Source organism: Coturnix japonica, chromosome 6, assembly GCF_001577835.2.
Source record: "Coturnix japonica isolate 7356 chromosome 6, Coturnix japonica 2.1, whole genome shotgun sequence".
Classification (NCBI taxonomy): Eukaryota; Metazoa; Chordata; class Aves; order Galliformes; family Phasianidae; genus Coturnix; species Coturnix japonica.
The window spans coordinates 19,712,655-19,733,789 of record NC_029521.1 but is presented as its reverse complement, the minus strand read 5'-3'; the positions used below and the strand labels follow the sequence as shown (position 1 = coordinate 19,733,789).

The window sequence follows — 21,135 nt, the reverse complement described above, 5'->3', positions numbered from 1 at the left end:
CAAAACACACATGTAAGGTGGAATAATACAAAGATGGTAATAGATATTCATAAGGTTATTTATAGGGAAAAACTCATTGATATGGATGCCTTCAGTCTGCTGGGAAATGCTGAGGCAAACTCCACCAAGGAGCAACCTCCAAGAGATGCTGCCTTAATGGTGGTCAGCCCTTAAATAAGGTCTAGAGGAGGTGGAGTCGAGCTCCAACCCTTCTGGGAGCACAGCTACATTACTCTCACCTGTGCTCCCACAGCTGACCCAACACTTGCCTCAGCTGATTAATCAGAGGTTCAGGCTGTGATTACCAATTTCCCATACATACAAAGAAATCTATACTAAGCGTGGAGCTCTTCAGCTACATCAGCTGTGCAGATATTCTCAGTCTTTCACAGAAACTTGATCAACCAGAGCTTTTTATATGACTACTTTGCTTTCTAAGCATGTGCAGTGCCAAACATTTCCGAGGCACTTCACATTTCCCAAGCACTATGCAAACATCTACCGCTAATTAGAGACCGTTAACAGGAACATCCCTGTATACCAAATCTTAGTGTTTTGCAAGGATTTCTTTTTCTCCCTAGAATAGGGAAATTCAAGGATTGAAAGATGCCAAAGGGTGTACTCTCTGAACTCTGGAACAGTACCTTCAAGGAGAAAACCTTATTTTGAGGCACCTATAATGCTAGTGCGTATGAAAGAGCTAGCTCACCCTGGCCAAATAGGAATGGATCCAGCTTGCTGGTAACCGTTCGGAAGATGCTATACACACTGTTAGATGTAATTTCTATTCACAACATACATCTAACATTGTACATGCTCTTCCCCTAAACCAGTACTATGCTGCAGCCATGCCTCTAGGGGCTCTGTTCTGAAGAAAGCTACAGAAAAGACATCACTAATCCCTAAACTAGGGGCACCTGCTTCACCTTCTACACAAATAATTCAGGAAGCCTGAATGGGCCATGTGTCACGTAAGGCAGAAAATTAATAACTGAATGCGACTCAGATTGTTGGTTTATTTCTCTGTACCTACACTCAGCTGTGTACCGAAGGGAAGTACTTAGTGCTAATTAAGAACAGCTTCAGAAGCCACTCATCACCACCCTTTCAAAAGTCATCCCCTCTCATATTTCTGATAGGAGCTGCAGTACACCAGCAATTCGCTGATCCTAAATCTCAAGCACAGCTCCAGGAAAACACAATTAGAACCACATTCCCTTCTATGTTCACAAACATCGTGTTTAAGCCACAACAGCTTGGGGATTAACTGTACTTCCCTAGCTGAGCTACTTCAGTGCTCACACGGTTAGAAGAGTAGCACATAGCACAATCACTAAAGAGTCTGTTACATCTAATGATCCATCCTGCCGCTGTCATCCACAGACCTCCCACACAACGACTGCATCATGAAACAGTCTTACAGCACAACATTGACCAAATTATAAGAAAAAAGACAAATCTCATAGGACTCTCTTAAGGGACACCAGTGGCACAAACCACACCGTCATCGATGCAAAGGTTAGAGTTGAACACCTATCTTCCTTCCTACTGATATTTCCAGGTTGCTCTCATGAGCAGGAGTCATACACACAATTCTATGTACACCCACTTCCTACAGAGGAAAAGAGAAGTAGTGTCCACCACCATTTTAGCTAAGAGCCTGCCTCCTTTCTACTCTCAAAGAACTGATGGAAACACTCTACTGCATAAAACATTACTTCATTTCTCCAATCAGGTGAAGAGGGACTCAAGTAATGAAGAATAAAGACATTCTGATACCATGGTGATCATGGCCAGACAAGAAAGTAAATTAGCTACCATTATGATAATGACCTGGCTTTCTAGAAGAGGTAATTTGCATGTAGCAACTAAGCAGTAAAATAAAGATGATTTAACAGAATTGATGCTCGCTGCCTAACCTTACAGAATAAGTAGCCATGGCCACCAAAAAGACAGGCTTTTTATATTTGACTTTCTTTGCAGATGTAGGTGCAAAGTACCTGACCAGAGCTCCCTCCAGGTGTAATGAAGCCTCACTCTGCATTTCTTCTGGTAACACAGCAGTTTGTGCACAATCTGAATACACCGTCTGCAAAAAAAGAGGGCAAAGGATTAACTGCATTGTATTTCCCAGCAATTTTACATCAAACCTGGCAACACTGCAGAAATCAACAGCAGCAGGAAAGCAGACAAACAGAAACCCCAACAAAGGGGGATGGGGCTCATGGTTTTGGGCTCCAGAAGGAAAGCAACGTAACAATGAAGCAGATTAGACCAGAGAAAGAAGCCTGTACACCAGTTCAAGCTCAACGTGATTAGGCTGACTAAAGATACAAGATTGCTGTTTGTATTTAAATAATACTTTCCACTCTTCATTGATCTTACCTGAGGACCTCACAAGCTCTGCAAAAGGAGTTTCCTGACTTCCAAGGCTTCCTATGTATGAGATACTGCTACCAGATTTAGGAAAATCCAGTCATGAAGGAACTTTTTTGGTTTCTTTGGCCCAGCTGACAAGGCTAATGGAACTTACATAGTGAAACTAAAACTGCAGGACTCTCAGTTTGACTGAATGATGCATGAGGTTCAATTGCATTAAAAAAAATTACTTCAAGCTTAAGTATGAACTTAAGAATGAGCAAGCAACACACTTACAAGGTCTAAAATCTCTCAACATAGAGCTAAGTACTCATGAAGTCTTCAAGTCCTACAGGCCTCTATAGAATAGAGTGTTTACATAAGCTCTTAGGTACACAATCATACTCAAAGACCAAATGAGAATGAGAAACACAATACAGTGAGTAAAATTGCTAGCACTTGCCACCATTAAGGACAAGATAAAAACTGTATTCAAATCTCAGTTTGTCAGACCAACCTACTTTAGCTACTGACATTTAGAAAAAAAAGGGAGTTCAAATGAGAAAATTTCCTCTTTTTTCCCCTTCAATTCTTATCTCTCTAAAAACATCTCATTAATATGAACATCTCTCTGAAAAGACGCTGCAGAGACACTAAACGTCAGACAAACAGAGAAATCAAATTAAAAGTTTTTGCGTGGTAGTTGTTCAAGATGAGGTGAAGAGTTCAAAATAAAGCTTTAAAAAGCCTTCATAATATACAAATGGTGTATGTTCACATTTCCAGACTTTTAGATGATCCCAAAAATATGATGATGGGTTCAGGACTGAAACTCCTAACTTCAGAGGAATAAAGGTAAAATCATTCACAATAGCTGAGCATCACATTAAATGCTGTATTAGAAATTGGATTCCCACAAATTCCACCAAGAAAAGAAAGCAAAAACACTATGATAGCACAATTATCTTGAACAGAAACAGCTCTACAGAGACAGCTACTTCTAACATTACTGTTTTTCCACTTATGCATCTGCCTGGCTTTAAGACCAGAACTGGCCTCTTCAGAAGAGCTACTTAAGGCAATGACCAGCAGGAACTGAGCAAATGCTGAAACATTTACCTGCAATTACAACAGTGTTACTGCAAAATACTCTGCAGACATATTTCAGCACTGATACCTACTGGCTGTACACAGCGGCTTATAGATTCCTGGGTGAAAACAAGACATGGAAAAAAAGGGATGAGGAGCCCCAGTACCACTGTCTAAGGGTCCAGAGCACCAGCTAAAGCTCTACAGACTCACAAACCACACTACTTTAGTGTGGAAGTTGCATCCATTCTGGTAGAGTGTCCTTGTTTATTCAGCTTTACACTAAGAATTGATAACATATGTGACAGATAAAATAACACCTTTAGTCAAAGGAACCTAGATTTATCTTTTAAATATTAATAGATGTTCCCCATTGAGCAGCTTCATATTCACCTTTAAAGTGCAATGCAGACAAGTATGACACTATTTGTGCATTCAGAACACCCACTTTCTCTGCAATAACAGTGTCTGGTATGGGATGGTTTCAGACAGAAACGTAGTGTAAGGACTGCACAAACATGCCAAAAGGAATGGGCACTGCTGTCTCCTGATGGTTGCTACAGCTCATTATATCCACTCTCAAAGGGTTTCTAGATGTGACCTTACCTTTCAGCCCAAACATTTCACATCTCTGTGAAATCTCAATGCAGTACCTATCTACAATCAATTCTGTTATTGTCGTCACAAATGCATTTCTCACAAACGTGTAACTGAACTGTATAACCCTTGCAAAGGCTCTGCAGTTCTGGGGTTATCTGAACAAAATTGGAACATGCTGAGGGGTCACCTTCAGGGAGAACAGCCTAACTATCTGTATCTCTTCCATAGAATACAGAGCTGTTCGAGTCTGAGGGAAATTCAGTACTGTATGAACAGTCAGAACAAAGCCAACGATCCACCTAAACCCTATGTCTGCCCTTCAGGCCAAAGCAGAACAATGCATTCCAAGAGCCAAGTGGGACACAGTGAATACCCTGTCTTCTCGTTTTCCCCCACTGTTGTGTTTTACCCTGACAGTCTAGCAAACTATTTCAGGTTTAAACCTCTTTTCCACTCTCCACGTTGCCTGCCAGGCTTCACATCAATCATCCTTTTTTATTTTCTTTCCCCCTCCAAAAAATGTCTTTTTAGTTTCTAGACCAAAACTCAGCTTCTGGGAAGCAGGGATCCTTGCAATGAGTGAGCATTATGAAGCTTCTTTCAGACTGAAAAGCTCTTTGTATTTGATCAAGTAGATTAGGAAATCAGCCTGAAAGGTGGAAATTCATTTTGCTCTCAATTTTCCTGGTGCACGGAGCACTTTAAAAGTAGAAAAAGTCTCTGGAAGAGTTCATGAAAAGCCACCTTGCTCCCCACCACCCACAAAATGTTATTTCAGCTGGAAGACTGTTACATGACTAGAATTCCACCCAAACTCAAACTTCAGATGAAACCAGGAAACATCCTACAGACACTTACATGTAGAGATCCATAGGAAATTCTTTCATCATGTGTGTCACAATGAACTCCACCATCAAATCTGATGGAAAAGAAAATGATAAAGTTAGTAGTGAGCCAGCCACGGTTAAATTCTAGTAGACAGTGAGGAAACCAAACTAATCCCTACCAACCTTCTGACCAGCCAATGGTCCTGCTTAGGAGAAACACAGTTTATTTTTTCTTTTGATTAAGGAGAACTAGACATCCTCTGGAAATAAAAAGTATACTGAAAACGTTGGGTGTGTTTTCCACCAGTAAGAGTCAAATGAAGAACACAGCATGAATCCTGATGCTTGGAATTGCTCTCATATTTCAAGGCCTGTCACTAGAGGAAAAGTCCTTTGAGAAGCACATTTTAGAAAATTATTCTCATCAGAAACAACACACAACAAAGAGGTTTGCTTTCAGAGAGGATGTTACAGAGAATACCTATTTATCATCAAAACAAATTCTGAAGCAAGTACATCTAGCTTGGTCTCAACACAGACTATGGTCCTGCTTAAGACTCATTCAGGAAATAAAATATCTCTTTAGGTTATCCCACTGAGAGTAAAGAATTCAAAAACACAATTGAAAGAGAGAAGTTACTACAGTTCAGCCAATAAATGCTTATCAAAGATGTGTGTGTTTTCAGTTCAGCATAAAATGCTTAAGCTGTGCCACTGGTAACAACTGAGAGATGTAACCTCAAAGGGTCCTAATAGCCCAGAAATATGACTGAATAGTGACAAAAAATAAGCCCAGGGCAAAACTACGTGATATCTGGGAAGTCTAGAAAGATTCATTCCCTATTTGTTCCACTGTGCCTTCAACAAACATGAAAATGCTTTTCGAAAATGCTGAACTCCAAGACTGCTTCCATTTCATCAGGCTTAAAAGCCAGTCTCCATTCATCTCTGTATCCATTTATACTTTTGGCCTCCGTGGCAATGAGTCTCACAATTTAATCATACACTGTGTGAAAAGCTTTCAGCTGTTGTCCACGAGTAAAGCCAAACCTTGATACTGACAACCCTACTGCATTTTTTCCTCCTCTCAGAAAAGGCTAAATGCCCAGCAAGCAAGCCTTCCTCAACAAGCATTTGTCTTCTCCATAGGTTTGTTCTCATTTTATCATCTAGACGGTACTTGTGACCAGCTGTCATTACAATCACTTAAAACACTGAATTTATTAATCATCTGCCCTCCCTACTGTCACATATCCAGGTAAAAGGGGCCAACGGGCTTCTGCAGAATTTACTGCAAGTGTTTACAGAATTTCTTGCTACAGAGCAGCAATCTTGGATTTAATTTCTCTGTGATGCAGCCAGGTAGAGAGATGGGCCGTCCACTGCCAGAAATCTCCTCACTTAACTGCCTTATTTTTAAGTCCATCCACCCCTTCTCTTAATCTACACATCTATTTCTGCAGCAGAACAAAAAGATTCCTCAGGAAGCAGGTGGGCACTCTAACAGTACTCACCAAGCACTGCACACACCAGCGGGCGACAGGGCAAGTTCTTGTCTGCTGCTTTCTTCCTATGCCTCATCGGCTTCAAACGCACAAAGATGAAAAGAAGTCAGAATAAGCCTGAAGTGACATTCTGTGTATCATTGTATTTTTCATGCAAATACCACCATCAGCACAGATTCCCTTTGTCTTTTTCTCCAACTGCTACCTCACATATATTAGTTCTGAAGGCCAGAGCTGAAGCAAAGTAATTTTGCTTGCTTTTCAGCACGATGACCACAAGGTTTTTGTTACTCTAAGTGTGTAACTACAGGTCACTGTTATATCATGGAACAAAAAACATCACATAGCAATTGCTTTCCCTTGGAAACCTATCGATTTGCTCCTGACTCAGAAGCCTGATCTGCATTCTTAATAGCACGCACAGTATCAAATGGCTTTGGCTTTGATTGTAGTAAACCAGAAAGGCTAACTGGGCAGCAAATTTGCTTTTAAGTGGGAAAGACTAGCACCCTCACACTGTGCTTATTTCTGTCTTGGATTAGTAACACTTTTGAACACTGTTCCAGTGTCAGATGAGGTGACAATCACCTTCACCACAAAAACAGAATGCATTAAGTCAGGAGAAGCATTCAGTCACCCCAACTACAAAGCTTTATAAGCTAGATAAGGACACTTCCTCCACAGATACCTACAGGAAAAACATATGGAAAATATATTTTCCTCTTTGAAAGTGAATCTTCCACCCTCAGGAGAAAGCATAACCCAAATCAGAGAACTCAGTGCAACTCTAACTGTATATATCATATATATATATATCACATGAGGACTAATGCTTGCTGAAGGTTAAGGCAGAACATCCTCTCTGTCACTGATTTCTTCAGAGATCTCATAGTACACAGCTCTTCTCCAGCTACATAGGTCTCTGAATTCACCACAGCGCAACCAGCTCTTTATCCTTTGAAGGAGTGAGACATTCTGGGAGCGATTTTAAAGACATCCCTCAACTGCTGCATTTCTGACAGCACTTCCTTAGCAATCTAGGTTAGATATACGTGACATAGTTTTCAGCATACAGGGACTTGAATCCCACATTCTCATCCCAAAGAGAAAAAGCAAAGCATCCACAATGAAAACTCACCATCCTGTGCAGGTTTACTCGAAAATTCATGTTGTCATCATGGAGAAAAGCATTAGCATATTGATCCTATGGAAAAGAAGGAAAAAAAAGGAGAGCGCTGAATAAAAAACTACCTGCCCACTAATTTCCACTTGCCTCTCAAACCACACGTGTTCCAGCACAGAGCTCCCAATAAGTAGATATAATACTGAAAACACCTGTGAAACCTCTTCTTTTTCCCAGCCAGTCCCACAAAGGTGAAACCTTCCCAATCTCAATTCCATGCCACACTCTGCACTATTTACTGTTTTGCTCAAGATCTATTTTCCGTTCTATTTCTTTGCTCATCAAAGCTGGAGACCGTACATGCTACAGCATCAAGATTTTAACAAGTGCTGTATAACGCACAAAAGTCCCTGTAACTTTGTGGGTAAAGGTTTCTATTGGTTTTTTGATGGAGCCATCATGCCAGAAGTCCCTGCATGCATGTACTAGCAAATAGGTTGATCAGCTGTCCCACCCCTCAGGCAAAACTTGTTTCAAGCCCAGCTACAAATCAAATTATTACTCCAGGCAATGCACAGCAAGGTTAGGTATTAAATACACTCTCTAATATCAAAGCCAAAGCACGCCCCTGACACATAGAAACAACATTTCTTATTATCTATGCACCCACCTGAAGAAGGCACTTGAGTGCCAAAATCGCTTATAAATATCAGAAATGCATATGACTGCACCCTGAAGAAACGCTACTACAGAATTCTCATGCTGCCTGTGAACATTGCTGCTTTTATTCTTTTCTAAGAACGAAAGATCTTTACTTGCAAGCATGCAAAATGCAAATACTCCACAGACTCAATCATCATTCAGGACAAGCCATTAGCCAGGCCATTACTGTCTGTTTCCCATGAGACTGGAGAACCTTCACCAGGACTGCTGACAGACTGCTGGGCCTCCTGTCCTACTGCCAGCTTTTCTACCATTCTATAACTGCAACACTCTCCCAGCTTCATAAAACCCTTCTCAGGCAAATAGGATACAGCACTGGCCATGCTCACCACAAGCAACACATACATGAAAGGCATTCACACATGACTCATCTAAAAGCACTCAATAGCTTAAGTGAGACAGGCTTAGGTTCACTATTTTCTCTCTTTGTCCCTGTGAGTTGGCTAAACCAAATAAGATGATCCAATTTTTAAGCACATTTTAACAGTGATGCATCAGGTTCATCAGCAAAACATCATGTACCTGAGGGTCTCATTACTAACAGCCACTGTAGATCTTCAGCTCCCAGTGAACAGGAGGCAGGGGATGTGCATGCACATAGGGCCCTAAAACACACCATCTGCTGAAGTGTCTCACAAGAAACCTACCTCTGCTATGCATGTCAGGATAATCAGGCACAGCTTGCCACTGTGAAGCCGGTGCTCATCTGCAAAGAAGCAAAAACAATTCCTGCATGAGCCACACAAGCCTGGCAATGCTGAAGAGTGAGAAAGATCTTGCAATAGAAGAGTTTTAATACTACTTCCTCCATCACAGCTAATAGTGTAGCTACTCCCTACTAGGCACTCACCACCCTCCATCCTGGACACTAAATCCCATTAAGTTTTCCCCACAAAGTGTCTGTCAGCAGCCAAGTTTCTGATTTGAATCTCCATCACTGCTGTAAATATCAATGAGGCTTCTTTCATATTCAGTTTTACTTCCATGGATATTCTATATAGTGGTGTTAATCACTGCACACCTGCCACAGCGGAGATGTACTTTTTCCCTCTCTGAGATAAGATGGAAAGACATCAATTTTGCTGTAGGTTATGAAACAAGCCAAGTTTTGGTAGAGGTACAGCACAGCAGAACAAGCATGTCGAGAGTTCATGCCCTGAGCTTTAACCCCACTGCTGAGAGACATGACCTGGTTTGCCCTACGTCAAGCTATGAGTGAATGATGTCTGCAAAGACCAAGCATTTTAAGCCAAAGGAGTCCCACCGTGGTCATGTCCTGCAACCAGCAACTGAACTACACTGATTTCATCTTGCTACGCTGAATAAGAGGAGAGGAATTTTGGAATGGGAGAGCTAAAAATCTCTCCTAGGTCCCTTTACCTTAGCTGAAATGTGTAAGTGAAAAGTATTCTACCCTAGCAAAGCAGAAAAAAGGGCTTCAAAGAACTGTGATACACTGAAGCCTTATTTTCCTTTGTAAGACCTCGCTGTATATTTATGTAGGTGCTGCTAACACTTCTCTCTGGGGATCGTGCTGTAAAGGCTCCTGTTCCACACTAAGTACTCCACCTTCAGCCAACACGTTGTGAAGATCATGCCATTTTCAGCAGTTATGGGGCAGCCATTCAGGCAGTTACTCACACAGACGCTCTGTACCTTCACAGCACTCTTCATTAAAGGAACAAAGCAGACTACTTCCTACTGGGAGATGTATCAGTACGAACCCCATTTTACAGATGGGGAAAAAAAAAAACAACCAGCACAGAGCTTTTGTTTCTCCCAAGGCAGCTGCCTCTGATTGGCACAAGAGAGAAATAGAGAAGAGGATCTAGCAAAATGCTGTCTATTAAATTATGCTCTCTGGGACAGCACTGGAACAACTGCCTAGTCCTGGAAGTGGAACAAACCAGTCTCCTCTCTATTCCCACCTGTCTCAAGACAGAGAGAAAATAAAGTTCTCCTTTTTCCCCCTTACTACCATACTGTTGTCAAATGCTTTCTTCTACACAAGAAAAAAAAGTTAGGCAGAACCCAATATATCCTTACTAGAATTAATAGGCAGCGGTTCAAGAGGCACATTTTGAATGACTTATCAGTAGAACTACTGATACAAACTGCCATCTGTCACAGAGGCAAGGAAACTGTCTATCAACCACACAACCTTCAGATGCTCTACATACTAAAAACATAAAATAGTTCCATAGACTTGGGTCAGCAGGGGAAGCCCAGAAATAAGGAAATGAGAATTAGAGAGCTGGTACACCCTCCTCGTGCATACAACCCATAAAAAATGCCTGAACAAAGATTGAGGTTGTTTAGTTTAAAGACAAAAGCAAGAGGAAACATGAAAGCAGACTTCAAATACATAACTGCTGTCACAAATGTTCACTGCATTCAATAATCAATGTATCATAGCTCTACAGAAGACTCCCTGCTTTTGTTCAGCTATTATGTCTAACTTAAAGCAGTGAAAGTTGGCAACGGGCTGAAATACAGCATAATGATCACTTGTTATGTTCATGCTGTGATCCTGACCTACAATCACAGAGCACAAGAGGACCCTCGGGTACCTGAACATCACCAAGCTTCAGCTCCAGCAACATGAAATGAGCCCCACTCCAAAGTGATTAGAAGAAACAAGAGGCACAGTATGTGAGTGCATCTAATCAAGCAAATGACTGTCAGTACAGTGAAGATCACTGCAGCCACAATTATCATTAGAGAGCTGTCTGTTTGACCAGCAAGTACCAAAGGACAAAGGCAATGTTCCTTCCCAATGCCGAGCTTTACCTTGTGTGTCAGACTAAACATTCCTTAAAATATGGTTATCCAGTGCATGATTTTCCCTCTCCGAGGGAGGGTTTGAAATCAGATATGCTGACAACTCCTGCACAGGGAGAGGCTTGGCTGTTAACTACTGTTATTATTATTACTACATTCTTGCCATAGTTGACTTCTCTCCTGCTTGTATTCAGTCTCACATAGTCTTACATAACTGTTATCTCGCAAAAAGAAACCATTTCGTTTTCTCAGGAGGTGGAACCTTCAGTCATCCAAAAGGACTGCAGTTGGCTTCTATTTCTGGAGATGTGTTCCTATGCCCTCCCCACTCCAAGAAACACTGCTTGCTACATCAACAGAATTGATTTACCTTTTGTGTCCTGCATCACAATGGAGCTGTACTTCAAGAAGGTTATCAGCAAGTTGCTAGTTTGTACATCAGCATCCAAAGGTAGCTCTGCAGAGCTTATAACTGGAACAGAACAGATAAGCCACACTTAGTCTCCACAAATACAAAACAGAAGTACGCAGAGAACAAAGTCACAGACTCATAAGTCTGGGACAGAATCAGCTTATCTATAGGGTCACCTGAGTTCCTCATCCTGCTTCATGATTGCCCACCAAAGACTCTGAAGACTGGTACTACCCCAAAGACCATTTCTCCTGCCCTCAGGGTAGGATGGGGTGCTCTTCGTAGTGATATCCTTCTCTGTTCTGCTCCACCCACTTCAGGAGAGATAAACCTGCTATTTTAGCACTCATCAATTCTCTTAACCTAAGGAACTCAATATATTCTCAGCAGTACCTACTTAGGTCCCACATGAGAAAAGGGCTTGATTTAACAGTGCATTTTACAATTCAAGATTTAAACCTTGTAACCCTGGAATGATGTACATAAGGTTAGTTAGCCTTGGAACTGAAGGATATGCAGGCAAGGAGAATGCAGGGGATAAACCAACAGTAAAACACAGGATTCTTAGAACTGAGCACTGAGAGACCTACAGTACAGTAAATAAAGGTTCTCATGGAGCTCAGTATTACACAAGCCCCTTGAATACATAATTGTAGCCCTTGGAAACAACAGGCCAAATAGAACAATGTAACCTTTATGTTCAAATCACATCAAAGAAATGATAATGGGGTTTTTAGCTTCTGAGGGCTGCACATCCCCAAGCAGGAGATGCTTTAGTCCACTCAGTCTTGAAACTGCAGCACAACTGACATGTTGCCAGCGTGGCCAGTTTGTTGGCAAAGTCCAAGCATTGATACTGGAAACTCTTCAACTCCCAGTGTTATGAATAGCTCAAGGAATTAACTAAAAGATCAGGAAAAAAAATGTATTTATATCTCCAGCATGTCCTTCTGGAGCCATTACAATGAACACAATGAATGAATATTTAACAACAGTAAGCAAAGTGACATTTAGATAACTATGGTGACGGGCACACTTGATTTAGATATTATGGATTAACACTTTCAAGAAAAAGTCTTGTTTAAAGAAAAGAGGAAATCGCGCTGAAGACCACATCACTGTCTGCTCTGGTTCACGGCGCAGACATTGCATTTTTTACTCAAATACTCTGAAACTTTAAAAGGCTTTAATTCAGAATAAAGGCTAACAACCATAGAAATTACAAACCAGAATATGAACTCATTTTTCATTCCAGTCAGCATTAAAAGCGCCCGAAAATCACAGACGAATTTCTACACATTGCTGAAACTTGGAAATAATTCAACCAAGCTTTTATTTTTTCAAATGCATGAAAAAGAAGAAAGCAATCTTTTCATCCCCAAGTCTCTAACTAACTCTCAGCCACAGGCAAGTTTTAAAGCTGAGTTGCAAGACATGAGAAAATGAGGAAAATTCTGACATACCTTTAAAATCACAGCAGTACTAAAGAAGTGCCACTCAAATATAACTAAGCCGAGGTCAACCAAAAGCAAAAATAATAATAATCACAGCACAGGGATCATCGAGGTGACAGCTAATATTAATAAAGAATGCTTCCCGGTGTAATGCCTGCACACTAAGATCAACTCCAGTCTTTAAACGGAGTAACCTTGCATGCAGAAGGAAGCCTCGAGCTCCTTAACATCACTGCCTCTGCTGAAAGTAAGATGGAGCTTTGGCTTTGCTTTTGATTTTTGGTAAATAAATTAAAAAACAAAACAAAACAAAAAGGAGGGAGAATACGAGCAAGCTGTAGATGTGGTTAAGCATCACTTCTTTCACTTGTATAATATAGCGTGGGCATGGATACACTTGCAACAAACATGTTGAACACAAGCCCGCAAAATGCCCGTCCCTCTACATTTTATGTTACACAAAACGCATAGCACACAAGCACGGGGAGACATGAGACATAGGAAGCTTGTTAACTGAAGCTTTTGATATCCATGGTAACCAGACAGAACTCATCCACAAGGAGGATCATCCTTAACTAGGATATCAGATGACCTGAATAGCTGATATAACTAAGTAACCCAGGCTGCTCGGTCCCTGAAACATCTCCAAATTGTGCTCTATTCAAAGTGACTCGATTCTTTCACTGACTTCTTTCTTCAAATCTATGCTATTAAAGTAGGCAGCCATTTGATTTCTTCTCCTAAACTGGACTGCAACTATCCATGACAAACAAGAAGGGTTTTATTTTCCATTATTTAAAAGTCCATTTATTTGGGCACATAACATCTCATTTAGAAGAAAGATCTCAGCACAAGCAGTCATTTACAAACCCTAAGAGACAAAAGACAACGAGAGGGAAGAAGATCTCAACTCCCAAGTCGGATTCAAATCCCAGTTAATTCAAAGCTGGGGACAAGCGTATTAATGGCAAACAGGAATCCACTGCAACTCCCTGTTAATCTGCTCCAGTGACAAATAATCCCAGGCAGAGAACCTGACACTAGAAATACTCAAAAGCAAAAGCTCATGAAGAATAACTAACAGGTTGGGTTGACCTTCATGCAGATACAGGGACCACACTGTTTTCAGAAGGAACATCAGCACAACCTTACTAAGAAATACACAAGGCAATAGAGAAACTACAATGAACATCTTTCAAGCAATCAAAATCATGCCAAATAATATGCCTTGTTTGTGTTCAGTAGGGCAGATCTCCCCAGGAAAAGAACACCAGGTTACATCTGCACCAGACAGACCTCATTAGTTGCTATCTCGAGGAAGTGCTTTGCCAGCTATTTGTTAATTGTTCATCCCCAGGAGATCATTACACTTCTTACCATCCGAAGAAGGTGGGGTGGTTCCAAGCGGAGTGACAGGCGTTGTTGGAATTGGACTTGCTGGTGTTGTCATCAGCCCCATTTCAGGATGGCTCTGACAGAGAACAGAAATCCCAAACACACACAGGTTAGTAGCTTCCCTGTGGGTAAGCCATGTGAATCACTGCTTGTACCGTTCCACACATGCACACAACAGATACATCTTCAGTGAAAACTCAGGAAACTTCAATCTTCTGAAATCCCTTCTGAGGAGAAAGCTAAACTTTACAACCTTGGACATCCACAATTAAACTGGAAATCAAATTTACTCAGCAAAACATACAAACATATAAAAAAGCAATGGCTGTCCCCAACAGACAGACAATGTGCCTTTCTCCAGCACGGAAGGGGAAAAGGCATGTGGAAGCCTACACTGTTCACAGCTTCTCATCACCTCAAAGCCAACCCAATGGTGTGCGCGTGAAGTCTTCCTCTACAATCATTTTTCTTCCTAAAGGCAAATTCTTCTACCCCTTGCCCTCCACCTGCCCATATTCAAGGATGATGACAATTTATTTCTTCATCTTTCCCTGTAAAGCTCAGATACTGGAGGAAAAAAGTGCATAACATAAAAATCTCTATCATTATTGATCCTTCTGCTTCCATCAGTCAGTTACTCAGTCCATTTCATCTTTGCTAATAGTTGCCTAATTACTGCTTTGACTTTACTCTTTGTAAGCTCCCAGATCCATCCATGGTAGGCAATCTGCCATGCTATTTAAAGTCTGCCTGCCAAGCAGAGTGTCCATTTCATAGGGCAAGTCTTACATAAATGTATCATCTGCCTTAATACATCATCACAATTTCAAAAAAGAAAGGGAGACAGAACTACCAGTTTGATGTTAGCTCTTACTTCACAAGTGGACAGCCTCCACTCCACACTGTCCTTGAGTATCTCATTTTATGAGTAACTATACATGTATTTTCTAGGAAGCACAGAAATATACTACATGAGTTAAAGACAATTTTAAACTATCACTTGTACCAACTGAAAAGTTAAAATGCAATTTTCCATTTAAAATCTTATATAAAACAGGTTTGCTTTCATATATTCTGCTATGGTGTTTATCTTCCCAAATGTTAAGTGTCAGTTAAGAGATAATAGTGCCACCTAGCAGCAAAAACTGAGGGCCAAGAAGCTGGTAAACACAAAAACAATTAACACTTCAGGCACCATCACAGCTTTATCTCAGCTCTTCCTCTGTGCTCCCCTAGGAGCAGGTAGTCATTCACACAGTCCCTGTTTCAGCAATGGACACAAACAAGAGCTTTCATCAGCTTTCATGAAGTTTCTCAAAAGACAGCATGCCCTACCTTGACCTCTCTTAAAAGAGGGATTACAGGCAATTCACCCAAGAACAACATAAGAACCAAACTTCAATCAGGTCCACTAAACAGAGGCTGCTTCAGCTACCACTTTCACAACTAGCTGGCTTATTTTTTCATTATTAATGCAAGAGCTTTTATGCCAGCTGCTCTTTTCCTACTCTCCTCTCATCCCCCTTCTCCCTCAGGGATACCTTGGCCACACAAAGGCCTGAATTGGTATTACACAACTAGAAGCAGAAGCCTCCCAGAGGCAGTTGGAATGAACGACATGCAAAAAGCAAGGAATTTGAGCAAATTAACCAACCCCAGAAAAGAAGCTTTCTTCGGAGGTTGTAGATCTGCCTATCGGTCTTCTGCCATCATCACCACTGCCAGGAGCACCCCAGAGGCCCACTCCCTCCTTTGTGCCATATGTCTAGCTAGTGGTAGATTACTCAGTCATTGAATTGCAGGGGGTGGAAGAGACTTCAAGAGATTGAGTCCAACCCACACAGGTAGGCACCCAGATGGTTCTTGAATATCTCCACAGAAGGAGACTACACAGCCCCTCTGGGCAGTCTGTCCCAGTGCTCCATCAGCCTCACCTTAAAGTGTACTGTTACACTCTGATGAGCTGAAACAGCTGGGGAAAGGCCTTAGCTGTTTTAATGTCATTTTTCCCCACAGACTACTAGCAGTACTTGCAAAAACCAAAATTACCACACTAAACTGTAATGCCTTCTCAAACTCATCAAGACATTCCTCCAGCCAGCCACAACACCATCATCAGATCAGACAGACTCAGTACCTCTCCCTCGTGGTGACAGTCTTTGCAAACTCATATGCTGATTAAAAAAAGCACCCAGAGGTCTGCATTCAGAGGTACAGGGCAGCCCATTGCTTCTCAGAACACTGCTATAAGCTCTGCTTCTTCACCATGAAAAGCACAAGGAGAAGTGCTCTGTTCTGACAGCAGTCATTGATTAGTTCCTAAGTGAGGGATACCTACACAAACAACAACATGTGGGATGTGCACGTCCAGACGGAACAATTCATCCAGCCTGGAGCTGGATCAGCTTCTTTCCTTGATCTCTAATTTATCATGGGTATGATCCGATAGCTGCAGCACTCTTACTGCTTGTCATGGTTTTGTAATTTTGTAATTTTGCTATCAGTATTCCACACTCATAAACATCATGTCAAGTATGGATACTTCTGGTTGAATGTGCAGTCCACAGAAGAAGACACATATCCCAGAGAACAACAGGAATAACAATAAGTCACGGGACCAGGACTCTATATAATCTCTTTCCCAGGCTTGGAGTGCTCTCCTTCTTCTCTCGAACTTCTCGGAGAGTGGGAAGCGTTCCAGCCGTGTCGCCTAGAGTTCACAGTAGGCCTCTCGGTTTTTCGGAGACTCTCTCTCTCTGTTTCGTTCGATTTTGTTAGCCTTAATTATATTATATTGTGTTATCTTGTATTTCGATATCATATTGTAGAAATAAGTTTTTCCTCCTTAGATTGTCGCTGTTTTATCCCACTCCCCTTTTCCCCCTCCTTTCCTGGCCCGGGGGGGGGGGCGGGTCGGGGTGGCTCCCTGTCACGGGCATAGGTAAATCTAAACTAACCCGTGACAGATTTTTTGTGAGAGAGAGGCTGGCATAGAGCTTTTTAGCTCTTCTAGAACAACTCTCTCTTTGCTCTTAAAAGAGCTTCGTTACGGGAGTGTTGGAGTGTTATCTTTCCGTAGCTGCTCACGGAGAACGTGACCTTGAAATACCAGACAAATTGTCAACATTAAGGGCGAATTATTTCTAGCTCGATGGGCTCATGAGACCTCAGGCCATCAAGAAGAGACGCAACATATAAGTGGGCCAGAGGCCGAGGGGTGGACTTAACCATGGACGCTATTGCGCAGATTATTCATGATTGTGAAACATGTGCCATAATTAAACAAGCCAGAAGGATGAAACCTCTCTGGGAGGAAGGGCGATGGCAAAAGTATAAAATATGGGAGGCGTGGCAGGTTGATTATATCACCTTGCCACGATCTCGCAGTGGTAAGTGTTATGTACTCACTATGGTAGAGGCAACCACTGGGTGGCTTGAAACATACGCAGTACCCCATGCTACCGCCCGAAACACCATATTAGGTCTTGAGAAACAAGTCCTGTGGCGACATGGCACCCCAGAAAGAATTGAATCTGATAATGGACACATTCAAAAATTCTCTTAAAATACTTGGGCCAAAGATCATGGCATTGAGTGGATTTATCATATTCCCTACCATGCACCAGCTTCTGGTAAAATGAACGATATAATGGGTTGTTGAAAACTATCTTGAAAGCAATGGGTGGTGGAACATTTAAGCACTGGGAGAAGAATCTGCAGAAGCCACTTGGTGGTCAATACTAGAGGATCTGTCAATCGTGATGGTCCTAGTCAATCTAGCCCCCTACACACTGTAGAAGGAGATAAAGTCCCTGTTATACATGTAAAGAACATGTTTGGAAAGCTGTTTGGGTCTTCCAGCCTCTGGAAAGGGCAAACCTGTCCGTGGAACTGTCTTCGCCAGGGACCTGGGTGCACTTGGTGGTGTAATGCAGAGGATGGGATGTTCAATGTGTGCCACAAGGGAATTTGATGCTGGGGGAGTGCAGTCAATAATTTATGTATCTATATATATATATATATGTTGCATGTGAGTGTATTTTAGTTATTATAGTTGTACATTTAGTTATGTTACATGCAATTCTACTATTAGCTATCACAATTTACATACGTGTATATATATGTATATATGTATATATTAACCATGATGTAATAATGTAGAATAAGGGGGGTGGAATGTCATGGTTTTGTAATTTTGTAATTTTGCTATCATATTCCACATATAACATCATGTCAAGTATGGATACTTCTGTTGAATGTGCAGTCCACAGAAGAAGACTACATATCCCAGAGAACAACAGGAGTAACAATAAGTCACGGACCAGGACTCTATATAATCTCGTTCCCAGCTGGAGTGTGCTCTCCTTCTTCTCTCGAACTTCTCGGAGAGTGGGAAGCGTTCCAGCCGTGTCGCCTAGAGTTCACAGTAGGCCTCTCGGTTTTTCGGAGACTCTCTCTCTCTGTTTCGTTCGATTTGTTAGCCTTATATTATATATATGTGTTATCTTGTATTTCGATATCATATTAGTAAAATAAGTTTTCCTCCTTAGATTGTCGCTGTTTTATCCCACTCCCCTTTTCCCCCTCCTTTCCGGGCCCCGGGGGGGGGGCGTGGGGTGCTTCCCCTGTCACGGGCATAGGTAAATCTAACTAACCCGTGACACTGCTATAACAAACTGACTGCATCTTCATGATGGCAGTATCACAAAAGCACAGAAAGAACTCCATGCAGACCTTCCATTCAGTGTGAAAAATGGCTCCTAGTATGAGCCGTGCCCTCAGAACTTTAAGCATTTTCTGGCAAGGCAGAAAGCATTTCCTAGAAGCAAAATAAATCCAGTCCCTGGTTTGCTTTTTTTTGTGCTCATCTACATCTGTGAAAAGCACCCGGGAGGGGGAAAGAAGAAAAAAAAACAAACCCCAAACTTACCTTGTCACCAATTCATTTACCGACTTTTTAATTTCAAAAGACATCTAATATAAAGAAAAAGGCAAACATGGTACTGAACATGGTACTGAAACTCACTTGTGCCAGAACTGTAATGAAGTTCCGGTTTAAGTGGACAGCTTCATAGAGGGCCAGAAGGATTGCTTCATTAGTTCTGTGGAAAGGACACAGACAAGAGCACAGTTAATTAAAGGCTAATTCCAGATGAGAATCCTGAGAGCAAAGCTTCAGAAAGAATATTATTTCCCCAACCATTTTAAACTCTGCCCCTGCAATCCACTTTCTTTTTCCCATTATTAGTGGTACTGAGCAGTGCACAAAAACATCTATTTTTAGATTTCAACTATAGTCGCTGCTCTCCTCCTGCAGAACGTCTTCCTTGTTACTCACCCTCAAGCAACGTTTTCTTGTCTAAAGCCCTTTCTTTTCAGGGTAGAGGTCTTCACAGTCACAACACACCCCTGTATTTACCACCTGCCCCTTCTATTTGTTTTGTTACATTAAAACAGTTCCATGATGGGGAAGACCACGTTGATCACAGCAGTGAATTGTCACTCATTGTGCAAATAACATCTGTACACTTACTGGACTGATATCTTCTCATCTGCATCCGCTATGAACATGCTGCCCACCTATGGAGAGAAAAAGTACTGCAGAGGAGGAATTTTTCAGAGCTTTCAAACAAGAGGGAAGACATGGATTTAACTAAGAGGTGCACTGCAAGATGCCTTCTCAGCCACAGCACAAATGCACCCTACTTTCCAAAACCTGTGGAATACAAGTGGGAAAGTTCCACAAAGGACAGAACAGGATGATCGTATACAAGCACATTGTTTGTTCTTCTGTAACTGCCCAGTGCTTAATCTGTCAAGTCACAGAAAAAAACATGTATTTTAAATCCCAACCTTGATTAGTCTGTGGTTCTATGAGAAGACAACAGGGATTGTTCCTATCGGCGTGCCCCAAAGCACAGCATTTTTACCCACATCACTCCTGACAGACAGCTGTCAGCGCTGGACTGCCCTTATTTTTGAAAGCACTTTCTCATCCAGACAGCAATATGCTCCTCAGAACACCGTTACTTCAGCTTTATTTGGTTTAGATCATATCAGTGCATCCTTCCTACAGAAATACATCCTAAGCTGTGTTTTTGGAAACTCTCACCCACCTGCTGAACTTCCAGGAAGTCCCTGTTTTAATAATAGATCAACACTGAATCCTTGCTTACCATATTAGTGAGGGCTGAGAAGAAACCACTCTGGTGCTCTTCTTCTTTATCCTTGTATTGCCTGAACAAAGAAATCAGGATGAAGCTTCAAGCTTAGAAAGGTAACTACAGTTTTCTTCTCTAAATCCCCATATTACAGCTTTATCTGATTATGATGCAGGTGGGAAAAAGTTCAGACATTCAAAATTCCTTTTTAAGAACCCAGAAAAAGAAGAGGATATGAAAAAAATATCTGTAAACTGTTTAGAGATAAAGTGAAGGTGCTGAAAGATGCGACTCTGAACAACGTCTGTGCTGTTACACAGGATATACCCAGTCTGGACTAACACTAGGGGTGTATCAAGTGACTCCAGAAGTCTTGTCTTGAACTAACCACACAGTATAACTACAAACCACGTGAACACAGCCTGTAACTACGGGGTACTTTCATTTCAATCATCATCAGCTACTGAGTAAACCATCTCTATCACCATGGCCAGAAGAACCCACGAGGACCATAAAACCAGTTAATGGCCCAAAACTACCAGATCCCATATTTCTCTCCCCAGAAGATGTGGGGTTGGAAGGTGGTTCAGTGAACTGCTCTGCTGACAGCCATCTGTTCCTACCTGCCTTACTTCCAGGACACAAGGATGTTCCTGAACAGTCTATTAAACATGACAACATAAGCAAACATCAGACCTACCATGCAC

The 21,135-nt window shown here is 41.6% G+C and overlaps 1 protein-coding gene across 3 annotated transcripts in view; it reads right to left on the bottom strand.

Moving 5' to 3' along the window:
* ARMH3 (armadillo like helical domain containing 3) overlaps positions 1 to 21,135 on the bottom strand; it is a 104,153-nt gene that overhangs the window by 67,892 nt on the left and 15,126 nt on the right. For all 3 annotated transcript variants that reach the window (XR_004307748.1, XM_015866958.1, XM_015866959.2), the window contains exons 11-20: positions 20,444 to 20,504; positions 19,801 to 19,847; positions 19,294 to 19,369; positions 14,250 to 14,343; positions 11,377 to 11,478; positions 8,873 to 8,931; positions 7,518 to 7,583; positions 6,389 to 6,458; positions 4,906 to 4,966; positions 2,001 to 2,089 (exon numbers count right to left, since the gene is read on the bottom strand). Coding sequence is in view for 2 of the 3 variants with exons in the window: in XM_015866958.1 (XP_015722444.1) it covers positions 2,001 to 2,089; positions 4,906 to 4,966; positions 6,389 to 6,458; positions 7,518 to 7,583; positions 8,873 to 8,931; positions 11,377 to 11,478; positions 14,250 to 14,343; positions 19,294 to 19,369; positions 19,801 to 19,847; positions 20,444 to 20,504 (725 nt within the window). In the remaining variant the exon portion in view is untranslated. The remainder of the gene's footprint in view (positions 1 to 2,000; positions 2,090 to 4,905; positions 4,967 to 6,388; positions 6,459 to 7,517; positions 7,584 to 8,872; positions 8,932 to 11,376; positions 11,479 to 14,249; positions 14,344 to 19,293; positions 19,370 to 19,800; positions 19,848 to 20,443; positions 20,505 to 21,135) is intronic.